This window comes from Bubalus bubalis, chromosome X (assembly GCF_019923935.1).
Source record: "Bubalus bubalis isolate 160015118507 breed Murrah chromosome X, NDDB_SH_1, whole genome shotgun sequence".
Lineage (NCBI taxonomy): Eukaryota > Metazoa > Chordata > Mammalia > Artiodactyla > Bovidae > Bubalus > Bubalus bubalis.
This window is the reverse complement of record NC_059181.1, coordinates 106,359,301-106,373,068: the sequence shown is the minus strand read 5'-3', so window position 1 is coordinate 106,373,068 and position 13,768 is coordinate 106,359,301. Positions and strand designations below refer to the sequence as shown.

General features: G+C 38.6%; 1 protein-coding gene across 2 annotated transcripts in view; it reads left to right on the top strand.

Moving 5' to 3' along the window:
- The window catches only part of TMLHE (trimethyllysine hydroxylase, epsilon), a 61,587-nt gene that overhangs the window by 44,416 nt on the left and 3,403 nt on the right, over positions 1–13,768 (top strand). For both annotated transcript variants that reach the window (XM_044937574.2, XM_025277249.3), the window contains one exon: positions 11,210–11,446. In XM_044937574.2, coding sequence (XP_044793509.1) covers positions 11,210–11,446 — 237 coding nt within the window. The remainder of the gene's footprint in view (positions 1–11,209; positions 11,447–13,768) is intronic.

Genomic DNA, 13,768 nt, shown 5'->3' with positions numbered 1-13,768 from the left:
TTTGTGGAGTTCTCTTTATTGTGGCGTTTCCTCGCTGTGTGTGGGTTTGTACAGGTGGCTTGTCAAGGTTTCCTGGTTAGGGAAGCTTGTGTCGGTGTTCTGGTGGGTGGAGCTGTATTTCTTCTCTCTGGAGTGCAATGAAGTGTCCAGTAATGAGTTATGAGATGTCTATGGTTTTGGGGTGACTTTGGGCAGCCTGTATCTTGAAGCCCAGGGCTATGTTCCTTGGTTGCTGGAGAATTTGCTTGGTATGTCTTGCCCTGGAACTTGTTGGCCCTTGTGCGGTGCTTGGTTTCAGTGTAGGTATGGAGGCGTTTGATGAACTCCTATCAATTAATGTTCCTTGGAGTCAGGAGTTCCCTGGAGTCAGGGTTTGGACTTAAGCCTCCTACTTCCAGTTATCGGTCTTATTTTTACAGTAGTTTCAAAAGTTCTCCTTCTATACAGCACCATTGATAAAACATCTACGTTAAGGATGAAAAGTTTCTCTACCGTGAGGGTCACTTAGAGAGGTTCACAGCGTTATATGGAGAAGAGAAGAGGGAGGAGGGAATTAGAGGTGACCCAAATGAGATGAGGTGGGATCAATAGTGGAGAGAGTGGGCTAGCCAGTAATCTCTTCCTTATGTGCACTCCACAACTGGACCGCTCAGAGATGTTCACGGAGTTATACGAGAAGAGAAGGAGGAGGAAGGAGACAGAGGTGGCCAGAAGAATAAAAGGGGGGAATGAAAAGGAGGGAGACTGATCCAGCCAGTAATCAGTTCCCTAAGTGTTCTCCACCATCTGGAACACACAGAAATTCACAGAGTTGGGTAGAGTAGAGAGGGGTTAGGGAGGAGACACAGGCGACCTGGTGGAGAAAAAGGAGAGTCCAAAGGGAGAGAGAGCAGTCAAGCCAGTAATCTCGCTCCCTAGTGAAAAATGGGTCCTGAAGATTGGGTTCTTAAAGGTACAAAATTGGTAACAAATACATAAAAGCAAAAATTAAAAATCTAGAGTAGAGTTTGGAATTTCAAAAATACGATGTTAAAGAAAAGAAGAAGGAAAAGAAAGAGAGAAAAAATGAACAAACAAAAACAAACAAGGTCGCGAAAATTATAAAGAAACTACAGGTACAAAATTGATAACTAATACCAAAAAGCAAAAGTTAAAAATCTAGAGTAGAGTTTGGAATTTCAAAAATACAATGGTAAAAAAAAAAGAAGAAAAATAAAGAGAGAAAATAAACAAACAAACAAACATAAACAAACAATGTCACAAAAAATAGAAAGAAAATACAGGTACAAAATTGATATCAAATACCAAAAGCATAAATTAAAAATCTTGAGTAGAGTTTGGAATTTCAGATGTACAATGTTATATAAAAAAAAGAAGAGAAAGAAACAGAGAAGAAAAAAAAAAGTCACAGAAATTATAAAAAAACTATAAGTACAAAATTGATAACATATATCAAAAAGCTAAAATTAAAAATCCAGAGTAGAGTTTGGAGTTTCAAAAATACAATGTTAAAGAAAAGAAGAAAAAAAAAATAAGGTCAAAAAATTCTAAAATATATATATATATATATATGAAGTTTGCTGAAGAAGAAAAAAATAGGGTCTTATTTTTTGCAAAGTAATAGGTTATAAAAGTGAAAATTAAAGGAACAATAGAGGACTTAAAAATTTTTTTTTTAATTTAAAAACAGAAAAAAAAAAAGAAAGAATGATCATAAAAATAGTAAAAGTATATCTAGGACTTTCTCTGGTTTTGTTGTGAGTATTGTGGGTTCAGTTCATTTTTGGCTAGTTCCTTGGTCCGACTTATATTTCTCAATATTTATAGGCCCCTTCCTATGTAGTCCGTAGTAACCACAGGGTTTTAATCTATGGCCTGTAGCTTCCAAGGCGTTTCCCTCTGTTATAGCTTCTTCTGTTTGCTGGTCTCTTCAGTGTCTGGTTTCCACCCTGACACAAAGGGGACTGTGGAGGACACTTTTTTTTTTTTTTTTTAGGCTCACTTGTTCAGTCGCGTTGTGGGGAGGGAGGGAGGGATGCTGCAAACAAATAACACTGGCATGCGCTCGCAGTGCCTCAGCCACACTGGGTCTGCCCCCGCTCACGGCACGTGTAGCCTCCCTGCCCACACTGCTCGGGCTCTAGGTTGTTCCACCAGGAACAATCAGAGGCCGGCCCTGGGCTGAGCTCCCAGGTCCAAGCCGCTCAGGTTCAGGCACTCGGGTAGTCCTCAGAGGCACAGACTCGGTTGGGCCTGCGTTTTGTGCTCTTCCCAGGTCCGAGCAGCTCAGGTGATGAGGTGTTTGGTGAGCGCCATTGCTGCGACTTATCACCTCCCCACCACTCGGTTATCTGGGTGTAAAACCGGCACACCTTCTCAGGCAGATGTTGACCGTCCAGACCCCCAAGAAGTTTTAGTTAGCAAAGAAACCTGCTTACGGTTTTATAGATAATGTCTCTCTGGGGCTGCAATTGCCCCCTTCCGGCTCTGGCTGCCTGTCACCGGAGGGGGAAGGTCTGCAGCCGGCTATCTCTGTTCAGTCCTTTGTTCCGTGCGCGGGCCTGGCGGTGTCTTAGGTTAGGGCTGGCTTTTTGCGCGGTAGATATCCCACAGTCTGGTTTGCTAGGCCAAATTATTTCGCTCAGATAGCGCTCAGGGTATTCAGGCCAGGTTCTTACTCAAAGCAATGCACCCCGCGCCGTGCCTCCCTGCCCAGCCCCCGCTTGCTAATGGCGTGTGCAGGCGTCTGCACTGCTTGTCCCCTAGGGGAGTTACCGTAGGGCTCGCAATCTGTGAGTTTTAATTGTTTGTTTATTTTTTCTCCCTGTTATGTTGCCCTCTGTGCTTCCAAAGCTCGGCACAGATTCGGCAGTGAGAAGGTTTCCTGGTGTTTGGAAACTTCTCTCTTTTTAAGACTTCCTTCCCGGGACAGAACTCCGTCCCTCCCTCTTTTGTCTTTTTTTTGTCTTTTATATTTTACCTCCTTTCGAAGACTTGGGTTGTTTTTCTGGGTGCCTGATGTCCTCTGCCGGCATTCAGAAGCTGTTTTGTGGAGTTTACTCGACGTTTAAATGCTCTTTTGATGAATTTGTGGGGGAGAAAGTGTTCTCCCCATCCTACTCCTCCGCCATTTTGGCTCCTCCCCTGATTCAAAGGTATTCTTTTTAATGGCTGAGTAATATTCCATTGTGTATATGTACCACAGCTTTCTTAACCATTCATCTGCTGATGGACATCTAGGTTGCTTCCATGTCCTGGCTATTATAAACAGTGCTGTGATGAACATTGGGGTACACGTGTCTCTTTCAATTCTGGTTTCCTCAGTGTGTATGCTGAACAGTGGGATTGCTGGGTCATAAAGCAGTTCTATTTCCAGTTTTTTAAGGAATCTCCACACTATTCTCCATAGTGGCTGTACTGGTTTCCACTTCTACCAACAGTGTAAGAGAGATCCCTTTTCTCCACACCCTCTCCAGCACTTATTGCTTGTAGACTTTTGGATAGCAGCCATTCTGACTTGCGTGAAATGGCACCTCACTGTGGTTTTGATTTGCATTTCTCTGATAATGAGTGATGTTGAGCATCTTTTCATGTGTTTGTTAGCCATCTGTATGTCTTCTTTGGAGGAATGTCTGTTTAGTTCTTTGGCCCATTTTTTGATTGGGTCGCTTATTTTTCTGGAATTGAGCTGCAGGAGTTCCTTGTATATTTTTGAGATTAATTCCTTGTCAGTTGCTTCATTTGCTATTATTTTTTCCCATTCTGAAGGCTGTCTTTTCACCTTGCTTATATTTTCCTTTGTTGTGCAAAAGGTTTTAAGTTTAACTAGGTCCCATTTGTTTATTTTTGCTTTATTTCCATTACTCTGGGAGGTGGGTCATAGAGGATCCTGCTGTGGTTTATGTCAGAGAGTGTTTTGCTTATGTTTTCCTCTAGGAGTTTTATAGCTTCTGGTCTTATGTTTAGATCTTTAACCCATTTTGAGTTTATTTTTGTGTATGGTGTTAGAAAGTGTTCTAGTTTCATTCTTGTACAAGTGGTTGACCAGTTTTCTCAGCACCACTTGTTAAAGAGATTGTCTTTTCTCCATTGTATAGTCTTGCTTCCTTTGTCGAAGATAAGGTGTCCATAGGTGCATGGATTTATCTCTGAGCTTTGTATTTTGTTCCATTGATCTATATTTCTGTCTTTGTGCCAGTACCATACTGTCATGATGACTGTAGCTTTGTAGTAGAGCCTGAAGTCAGGCAGGTTGATTCCTCCAGTTCCATTCTTCTTTCTCAAGATTGCTTTGGCTATTCGAGGTTTTTTGTATTTCCATACAAATTGTGAGATTATTTGTTTTGGTTCTGTGAGAAATACCGTTGGCAGCTTGATAGGGATTGCATTGAATCTATAGATTGCTTTGGGTAGTATACTCATTTTCACTATATTGATTCTTCCAATCCATGAACATGGTTTATTTCTCCATCTCTTTGTGTCCTCTTTGCTTTCTTTCATCAGTGTTTTATAGTTTTCTATATATAGGTCTTTTGTTTCTTTAGGTAGATATATTCCTAACTATTTAATTCTTTTTGTTGCAATGGTGAATGGAATTGTTTCCTTAATTTCTCTTTCTGTTTTCTCATTGTTAGTGTATAGGAATGCAAGGGATTTCTCTGTGTTAATGTTATATCCTGCAACTTTACTATATTCATTGATTAGGTCTAGTAATTTTCTGGTGGAGTCTTCAGGGTTTTCTATGTAGAGGATCATGTCATCTGCAAACAGTGAGAGTTTTACTTCTTCCTTTCCAACCTGGATTCCTTTTATTTCTTTTTATGCTCTGATAGCTGTGGCCAAAACTTCCAAAATTCTGTTGAGTAGTAGTGGTGAGAGTGGGCACCCTTGTCTTGTTCCTGACTTTAGGGGAAATGCTGTCAATTTTTCACCATTGTGGATAATGTTTGCTGTGGGTTTGTCATATATAGCTTTTATTATGTTGAGCTATGTTCCTTTTATTCCTGCTTTCTGGGTTTTTTTTTATCATAAATGGATGTTGAATTTTGTCAAAGCCTTTCTCTGCATCTATTGAGATAATCATATGGTTTTTATCTTTCAATTTGTTAACGTGGTGTATTATGTTGATTGCTTTGTGGGCAGATATTGAAGAATCCTTGCATCCCTGGGATAAAGCCCACTTGGTCATGATGTATGATCTTTTTAATATATTGTTGGATTCTGTTTGCTAGAATTTTGTTAAGGATTTTTGCATCTGTGTTCATCAGTGATATTGGCCTGGAGTTTTGTTTTGGTGGCATCTTTGTCTGGTTTTGGTATTAGGGTGATGGTAGCCTCATAGAATGAGTTTGGAAGTTTACCTTCCTCTGCAATTTTCTGGAAGAGTTTGAGTAGGATAGGTGTTAGCTATTCTCTAAATTTTTGGTAGAATTCAGCTGTGAAGGCTTGGGTCCTGGACTTTTGTTTGCTGGAAGATTTCTGATTACAGTTTCAATTTCCGTGCTTGTGATGGGTCTGTTAAGATTTTCCATTTCTCCTTGGTTCAGTTTTGGAAAGTTGTACTTTTCTAAGAATATGTCCATTTCTTCCACGTTGCCCATTTTATTGGCATATGGTTGCTGACAGTAGTCTCTTATGATCCTTTGTATTTCTGTATTGTCTGCTGTGATCTCTCCATTTCCATTTCTAGTTTTGTTGATTTCATTCTTCTCCCTTTGTTTCTTGATGAGTCTGACTAATGGTTTGTCAATTTTATTTATCTTCTCAAAGAACCAGCTTTTGGCTTTGTTGATTTTTGCTATGGTCTCTTTTGTTTCTTTTGCATTTATTTCTGCCCTAATTTTTAAGATTTCTTTCCTCCTACTAACCCTGGGGTTCTTCATTTTTTCCTTTTCTAGTTGCTTTAGGTGTAGAGTTAGGTTGTTTATTTGATTTTTTTCTTGTTTCTCGAGGTAAGCTTGTATTGCTATGAACCTTCCCCTTAGCACTGCTTTTACAGTGTCCCATACATTTCGGGTTGTTGTGTTTTCATTTTCATTCGTTTCTATGCATATTTTTATTTCTTTTTTGATTTCTTCTGTGATTTGTTGGTTATTGAGCAGCATGTGGTTCAGCTTCCATGTGTTGGAATTTTTAATAGTTTTTGTCCTGTAATTGACATCTATCTTACTGCATTGTTTTCAGAAAAGATGCTTGGAATGATTTCAATTTTTTTTAATTTACCAAGGGTAGGTTGATGGCCCAGGATGTGATCTATCCTGGAGAAGGTTCCATGTGCACTTGAGAGAAAGGTGAAATTCATTGTTTTGGGGTGAAATGTCCTATAGATGTCAATTAGGTTTAACTTGTCTATTGTATCATTTAAAGTTTGTGTTTCCTTGTTACTTTTCTGTTTAGTTGATCTATCCATAGGTTTGAGTGGGGTATTAAAGTCTTCCACTATTATTGTGTTATTGTTAATTTCCCCTTTCATACTTGTTAGCATTTGCCCTACACAATGTAGTGCTCCTATGTTGGGTGCATATATATTTTAATTGCTATATCTTCTTATATTGATCCTTTGATCATTATGTAGTGTCCTTCTTTGTCTCTTTTCTTGGCCTTTATTTTAAAGTCTATCTTATCTGATATGAGTATTGCTACTCCTGATTTCTTTTGGTCTCTATTTGTGTGGAATATCTTTTTCCAGCCTTTCACTTTCAGTCTGTGTATGTCCCTTTTTTTGAGGTGGGTCTCTTGTAGACAACATATATAGGGGTCTTGTTTTTGTGTCCATTCATCCAGTCTTTGTCTTTTGGTTGGGGCATTCAACCCATTTACATTTAAGGCAATTATTGATAAGTATGATCCCATTGCCATTTACTTTGTTGTTTTGAGTTTGAGTTTATAAACCCTTTCTGTGTTTCCTGTCTAGAGAAGATCCTTTAGCATTTGTTGGAGAGCTGGTTTGGTGGTGCTGAATTCTCTCAGCTTTTGCTTGTCTGTAAAGCTTTTGATTTCTCCTTCATATTTGAATGAGGTCCTTGCTGGGTACAGTAATCTGGGTTGTAGATTTTTCTCTTTCATCACTTTAAGTATGTCCTGCCATTCCCTTCTGTCCTCAAGAGTTTCTATTGAATGATCAGCTGTTATCCTTATGGGAATCCCCTTGTGTGTTTTTTGTTGTTTTTCCCTTGCTGCTTTTATTGTGTTCTTTGTGTTTGATCTTTGTTAATGTGATTAATATGTGTCTTGGGGTGTTTCGCCTTGGGTTTATCCTGTTTGTGACTCTCTGGGTTTCTTGGACTTGGGTGACTATTTCCTTCCCCATTTTAGGGAAGTTTTCAACTATTATCTCCTGAAGTATTTTCTCATGGTTTTTCTTTTTGTCTTCTTCGTCTGGGACTCCTATGATTCGAACATTGGGGCATTTAACATTGTCCCAGAGGTCTCTGAGGTTGTCCTCATTTCTTTTAATTCTTTTTTTCTTTTTTCCTCTCTGCTTCATTTATTTCTACCATTCTATTTTCTACCTCGTTTATCCTATCTTCTGCCTCCGTTATTCTACTGTTGGTTCCCAGAGTGTTTTTGATCTCATTTGTTGCATTATTCACTATATATTGACTCTTTTTTATTTCTTCTTGGTCAAAAAATAACCTTCTTGTGTGACTCAGTAGCTATTGAGCCAAAGATAATATACGCCATACTTTTTTTCCATGTTTATTGAGATATAATTGATGTATAACATTTTACAAATATGAGGTGTACTTGTGTTGATTTGATACAGTTATGTACTGCAGTATGATCACCACTAGTAGCTAACAGAGACTAGATCTTTCTCATCACAGAGAAGAAATGGTAATTACTTGATATGATAGATACCATACTTAACTTTCCTACCATTTGCCACTTATTAGAGGTACCTCTGTGGTTATTTTGTTACTGCTATTGCTGTTGTTTTTTGATCTTCTACATATAGATAATGAACCCAAGGCACAAATATATGAGTAAAACATGCATAAGTATGAATTCAAAAGGGCTTTCCAGGTGGCACTAGTGGTAAAGAATGTACCTGCCAATGTAGGAGACATAAGAGATACAAGTTCAATCCCTGGGTTGGGAAGATGCCCTGGAGGAGAGCATGGAAACCCAGTCCAGTATTCCTACCTGGAAAACCCCATGGACAGAGGAGCCTGGTGGGCAACAGTCCATGGGGTCACACAGAGTCAGACATGACTGAAATGACTTAGCACACATGCACACATGAATTCATAAAGACAATACGAGAGGATGATAATATCCAGTTGATTGTAGTTACTCCGATTTCCTTTGAGGATTGGAACCTAAGAATGTTTGCTTCAGAAAAGGTAGAATAAAACGTGTTTTAGATGTCTGGCTCAATGTTATCAATATACAAAACCACCCACAGCCCTGCATTCTCATTCTCTGGGACACAGAAAGAAGAATATGAGGAAATGGGATGAGAAACAGTTGGACAGGTGTTGAGGTTCAAATATTGACTAGCTCTTTTCTCTCTGACCACTACTGTAGATACACAGTTAGCTGTGCCTTTAATTTAACCCTTTCTAGTCAATGGGGAGAGCCAAGACATTAGCAGTACAGTGAGAGTGGTTGAGTTCAGGCTATGGCATCAACCAGACCTGGATTTGCATCCCAGCTGGAATATACATTAGCTTTGTGATCTTGGAAAAGAACCTCTCAGTACCTCAGTTTTTTCATCTGTAGAATGGGACTAGTAATAAAACCTGCCAATTAGTATTGCTTAGGGATTAAGTTGCGCTTCCAGGTGGCCCTAGTGATAAAGAACTCACCTGTCAATGCCGGAGACGTAAGAGCCATGGGTTCGATCCCTGGGTCGGGAAGATTCCCTGGAGGAAAGAATGGCAACCCACTCCAGTATTCTTGCCTGGAGAATCCCATAGATAGGGAAGCCTGGCAGGCTACAGCCCATGGGGTCACAAAGAGTCAGACACCACTGAAGCGGCTTAGCACACACACAGGGATTAAGTTACATGATATATTTAAAGCACTTGGATACTTTCTGGAACATATGAGGTGTTCAATAAATGCTGGTTATTGTTCTTATCATTTTAGCCATTGTCATCATCATCATCATCGTTTTATGCCTTATGCTTTCTAAAGTTACCTTTGCTCAGGATCTCATTCTTTCCAACCTCCTTGGGGATTTCTCCTGCCTATCAACTTCTCAGTTCTTAAATCTCTATTTTTGTACACTTCCTTTGACTCTGTCTTCCTCTACTTACAGCCCCACCTCTTATTCCTCACCCTTACAGCTAGACTTATTAAAATAATTATCTACATTTGGTATTTTTTCATTCTCACTTCTTATTCACTCTTCAAACCTGTAGTCAGCTAGTTTATCCAACCCCCTCTCAATTAAAATTACTCTCTCCAAAGTCACCAGCAAGTAACTTATTGCCATCCCCAGTGTGTACCTTTCAGTCTTTATCTCATTGGAATCCTGGGGCCATTAACCTCTACCTCTTCTTGAATAGCCTTTCTTTTCTAGTTTTCCTTCTACATCTATAGTCAGTTTTCCTCAGTCTCCTATGCTGGCTTATTTTCTTTTATCTGTGTCATAAATATTGTTCCTCAAAATTTTCTCCTTCTCCTTCTTTTCTTGCTTGAAATTATCTCTCCAAATGACTGCTATGCTCTTGGCTTTAGCCATCACCTACAGATAGCTACAGACAGGACTTCCCTGGTGGCTCAGACAGTAAAGCATTTGCCTAAAATGCAGGAGACCTGGGTTCAATCCCTGTGTCAGGAAGATCTCCTGGAGAAGGAAACAGCAACTCACTCCAGTACTCTTGCCTGGAAAACCCATGGACAGAGGAGCCTGGTGGGCTACAGTCCATGGGGTCGCAAAGAGTCAGACACGACTGAGTGACTTCACTTCACTTCACAGATAGCTACAAAATCTACCTCTCTTCTAAGATAAACATCTTCCACTGGCTACTAAATAATCCTAACCTAGAAATTTTGCAGAAAGCTCAACATAGCCAGGACTGACCTTATTCATTTTAATTGTATTTACCCTACATTCTCCTTGATTTTATTCCTTCTACCTTTATTTATGTTTATCACTTATTTTACTTCGTTGTTTACTTTTCCTTACTTTTGCTTTTTTCCTTAAATTACTATTGATTTTATTTTTCCCTTGTTAATTTGAAATTATTACTTTAGGTTTCCAGTCCATTAATAATTGACTTGCCTTTTCCTATTAATTTTTCAGTCATATGTAACTTAATTATTTCAAAATGTCCCTAAACTGAACGACTTCCTCAACCCTTCACAGCCCCTTATTACCATCGAATTATGCATCTGCCTCATTCTCTTGGCAAATGGGCATTATTACTTGTCAAGTTGCCCAGGGGAAAAACCTACAGTCATTCTAGATTTTTGCCTATTCTTCATCCTCCACATCTAATCATTTATTTCTTAGATGTGTCCTCTTTTCTATAAGCTCAAGTTCTCAGTATTTTTCTCTCCAGTTTCAGTTATCCACGTTGTTTTTCATGTTTTTGTCATCTTGCTTCTCACCAGTTAATCTCGCATCTTAGTTTAAAATCCTGTGATTCTCTGTGCTAAGCCAACAGGAACTTATCACTCTCTTCCTTGAATATACCTTGCTGTTCTACATTGATATGTTTGGTCATACCTTTTTCCTGCCTGAAATGCCCTCTCCTCACCTCAGTCTCATTCCAGCCCAAGCCTTGCTCATTCTTTAAAACTAAGCAAAATCATTCTCATCCACATCTCAAAAAATTTATCTATACAACATTCCACTACAATAATTTCCTCTTTTTGTGGCTCCACTGTTTTGTATACAACTTTATTATAGTGCCTATCATATTTTATCGGTACTTACTTGGTTCATTCTTCTAGATAGACTATGGGCTTCTTTAAAAGAGAGACTATATCTTATCCATGCCTGTGTTGCCCAAGTCTGACACATATAGGTTTCAGTACATGTTAAATATGTTTAGAAGGAAACCTTAGTGACATTAATATGGCAAAGTACACAAAAAAGTACAACTGGAAGACAATTGGGAAATGAGATTTATTTCTTAATGAAAAGAAAATGACACAAGTAGAATCAGTAATCATTTTATATATTTTTTTCTAAAAGTTTTATGTATTCTCTTTTCTCCACTGAACAGAGTAATTTAATTTTTCCTTTCTTTAGCATTCAAGTGTTTCACTGTCTTAAGCATGAAGGAACAGGTGGCAGGACACTGCTAGTTGATGGATTCTATGCAGCAGAACAAGTACTTAAAAAGGCACCTGAGGAATTTGAACTCCTCAGTAAAGTGCCATTGAAGCATGAATATATTGAAAATGTTGGAGAATGTCAAAACCACATGATTGGGGTTGGGCCAGTCTTAAATATATACCCATGGAATAAAGAGCTCTATTTGATCAGGTGAGTACCAAAGAACTATCCCTCAATGTAATATATTTGCCAGATATTAGTTTTCTAATGTAATGAAAATTCCTAAGATCCTATATCTGTCACATTTTAATATTGGTATTCCATAGCTTTTTATTAGTACAATTTCTATTCTTGTTAAAATTCCCATGGAATAATAAATAGGCCAACAGCCAAGGAACACTAGATTGGAGGGGCAGATATTTCACATGGCATTTAAAAATGAAAACACTTAAAAAAAAAAAAAGCCAGTTATTAAATTGTGCTCAGTGATCAAGCAGCTAGGGTGCCTAAAGGCATGATAACCACAACATTTGACTCTTGTCCAGATTTATGCATTTCTCCTGACCTGTGTATATTACCACCTAGTATCTTATACAGTCATAAAGCACATCATATCCAAAACTGAGCTTTTCATCTCCACTCATTTCAAGCCTGCTCCTTCACACACAATTGTGAAGATAAAAATAAATTGTTGCCCCTGTATTGTAGTAGGAACTACATAAATCCTAAATCACTTCCCTGGGATAAGTGCCCACTGGAAAACTCTCCCTCCGTCATCTCTTCTATCTCAATTGCCTAGAACAATGAGTAGGTGCTCAATATTTTCCCCAACATTTTATTATGAAACTTTTAAATACAAAAAAGTTGAAAGCATTTACAAGGAAAACTTGTATACCTACCACCGAGATTCTACCATTAAGATATTACTATACTTGCTTTGGGCTTCCCTGGTAGCTCAGCTGGTAAAGAATCCACCTGCAATGCAGGAGACCCCAGCTCGATTCCTGGGTGGGGAAGATCCCCTAGAGGAGGGATAGGCTACCCACTCCAGTATTCTTGCCTGGAGAATCCCCATGGACAGAGGAACCTGGCAGGCTACAGTCCATGGGGTTGCAAAGAGTCGAACATGACTGAGCGACTAAGCACAGCACAGCACAGCACATACTTGCTTTATTACCTATATATCTACCTTTCTATCCTTCTGTTTATAAATTAATCTTATTTTTGATACATTGCACAGAACATTGAAGGTATATGTCTCCCAATATACTTCAACATTTATAACTTTAAGTCTAACATTCACTATTTGTTCACAGATGTTTAATTTTGATATAAAATATACATACAATGTATATACATACAATGTTGGTATAAATACTGAATATACACTTGCTGAGTTTTTAAAACTGCGTACACCTATGTAACCCAAATGCCTATCAAGATATACACTATTACCATCACTACAGAAAGTACCTTTATACCCCTTTTCATCCCAACCCTACACACACACACAGAGGAAACATCTGTTTTTATTTTTTACCACCATAGATTTGTTTTGCCTGTTCTAGAAACTCACATCCTGGAACAAATCCATTCTTTTATGAATAAACACCTGGGCTGTTTCCTGTTTGGGATTATTATGAATAAAGCTGCCATCAATGTTCATGTAAAACTATCTTTGTAGATATGTGTTTTCATTTCACACATATAAATACCTAAGAGTGGAACCGCTGGATCATAGAGTACGTGACTTTTTAGTTTCATTAGCAACTACTAATGTGTTCCATTTTACAGTTGTCAACAATGTACAAAAGTTGTATCTTCTCCACATCCTTGCTAATACTTGGTGTTTTCAGTCATTAATTATAGCCATTATATTGGATATCTCCTTGGTGTTCTACTGTGTATTTTTTGGTGACTGATGATGTTGAGCTTATTTCCATGTGCATATTGGCCATTCATATATCTTCTTTTGCTAAGTAACTAGTTAGATTTTTGCCCACTTTTTCACTGGATTGTCTTTTCATTATTGAGTTGTCTCAGCCTTTGCTATCCATTTTGATATGTTTTTATTTCTCATTCACCAATATGTAGGAGTTACTCAGTTTCCAGATTTCTTTCATAGGGAATTGTTCTCTGTGTAACTGTAGATTTGTTTCTATCATGGACCAGAACCTCCAGCACTATTTGTAATAGTTACAAACTGGAAATTACTTACACATCTATCAATAGAATGGATGAATGGGTGAAAGTCCCTCAGTCATGTCCAAAAGTCCCTCAGTCGTGTCCAACTCTTTGTGATCCCATGGATTATACAGCCCATGGAATTCTCCAGGCCAGAATACTGGAGTGGGTAGCTGTTCCCTTCTCCAGAGGATCTTCCCAAGCCAGGGATCGAACCCAGGTCTCCCACACTGCAGGCAGATTCTTTATTAGCTGAGCCACAAGGGAAACCTTGAATGGATGAATACATTGTGGTATAGTCCCACAATAAAATTCTGTTCAACATGAAGGATGAACTATTTACATGTG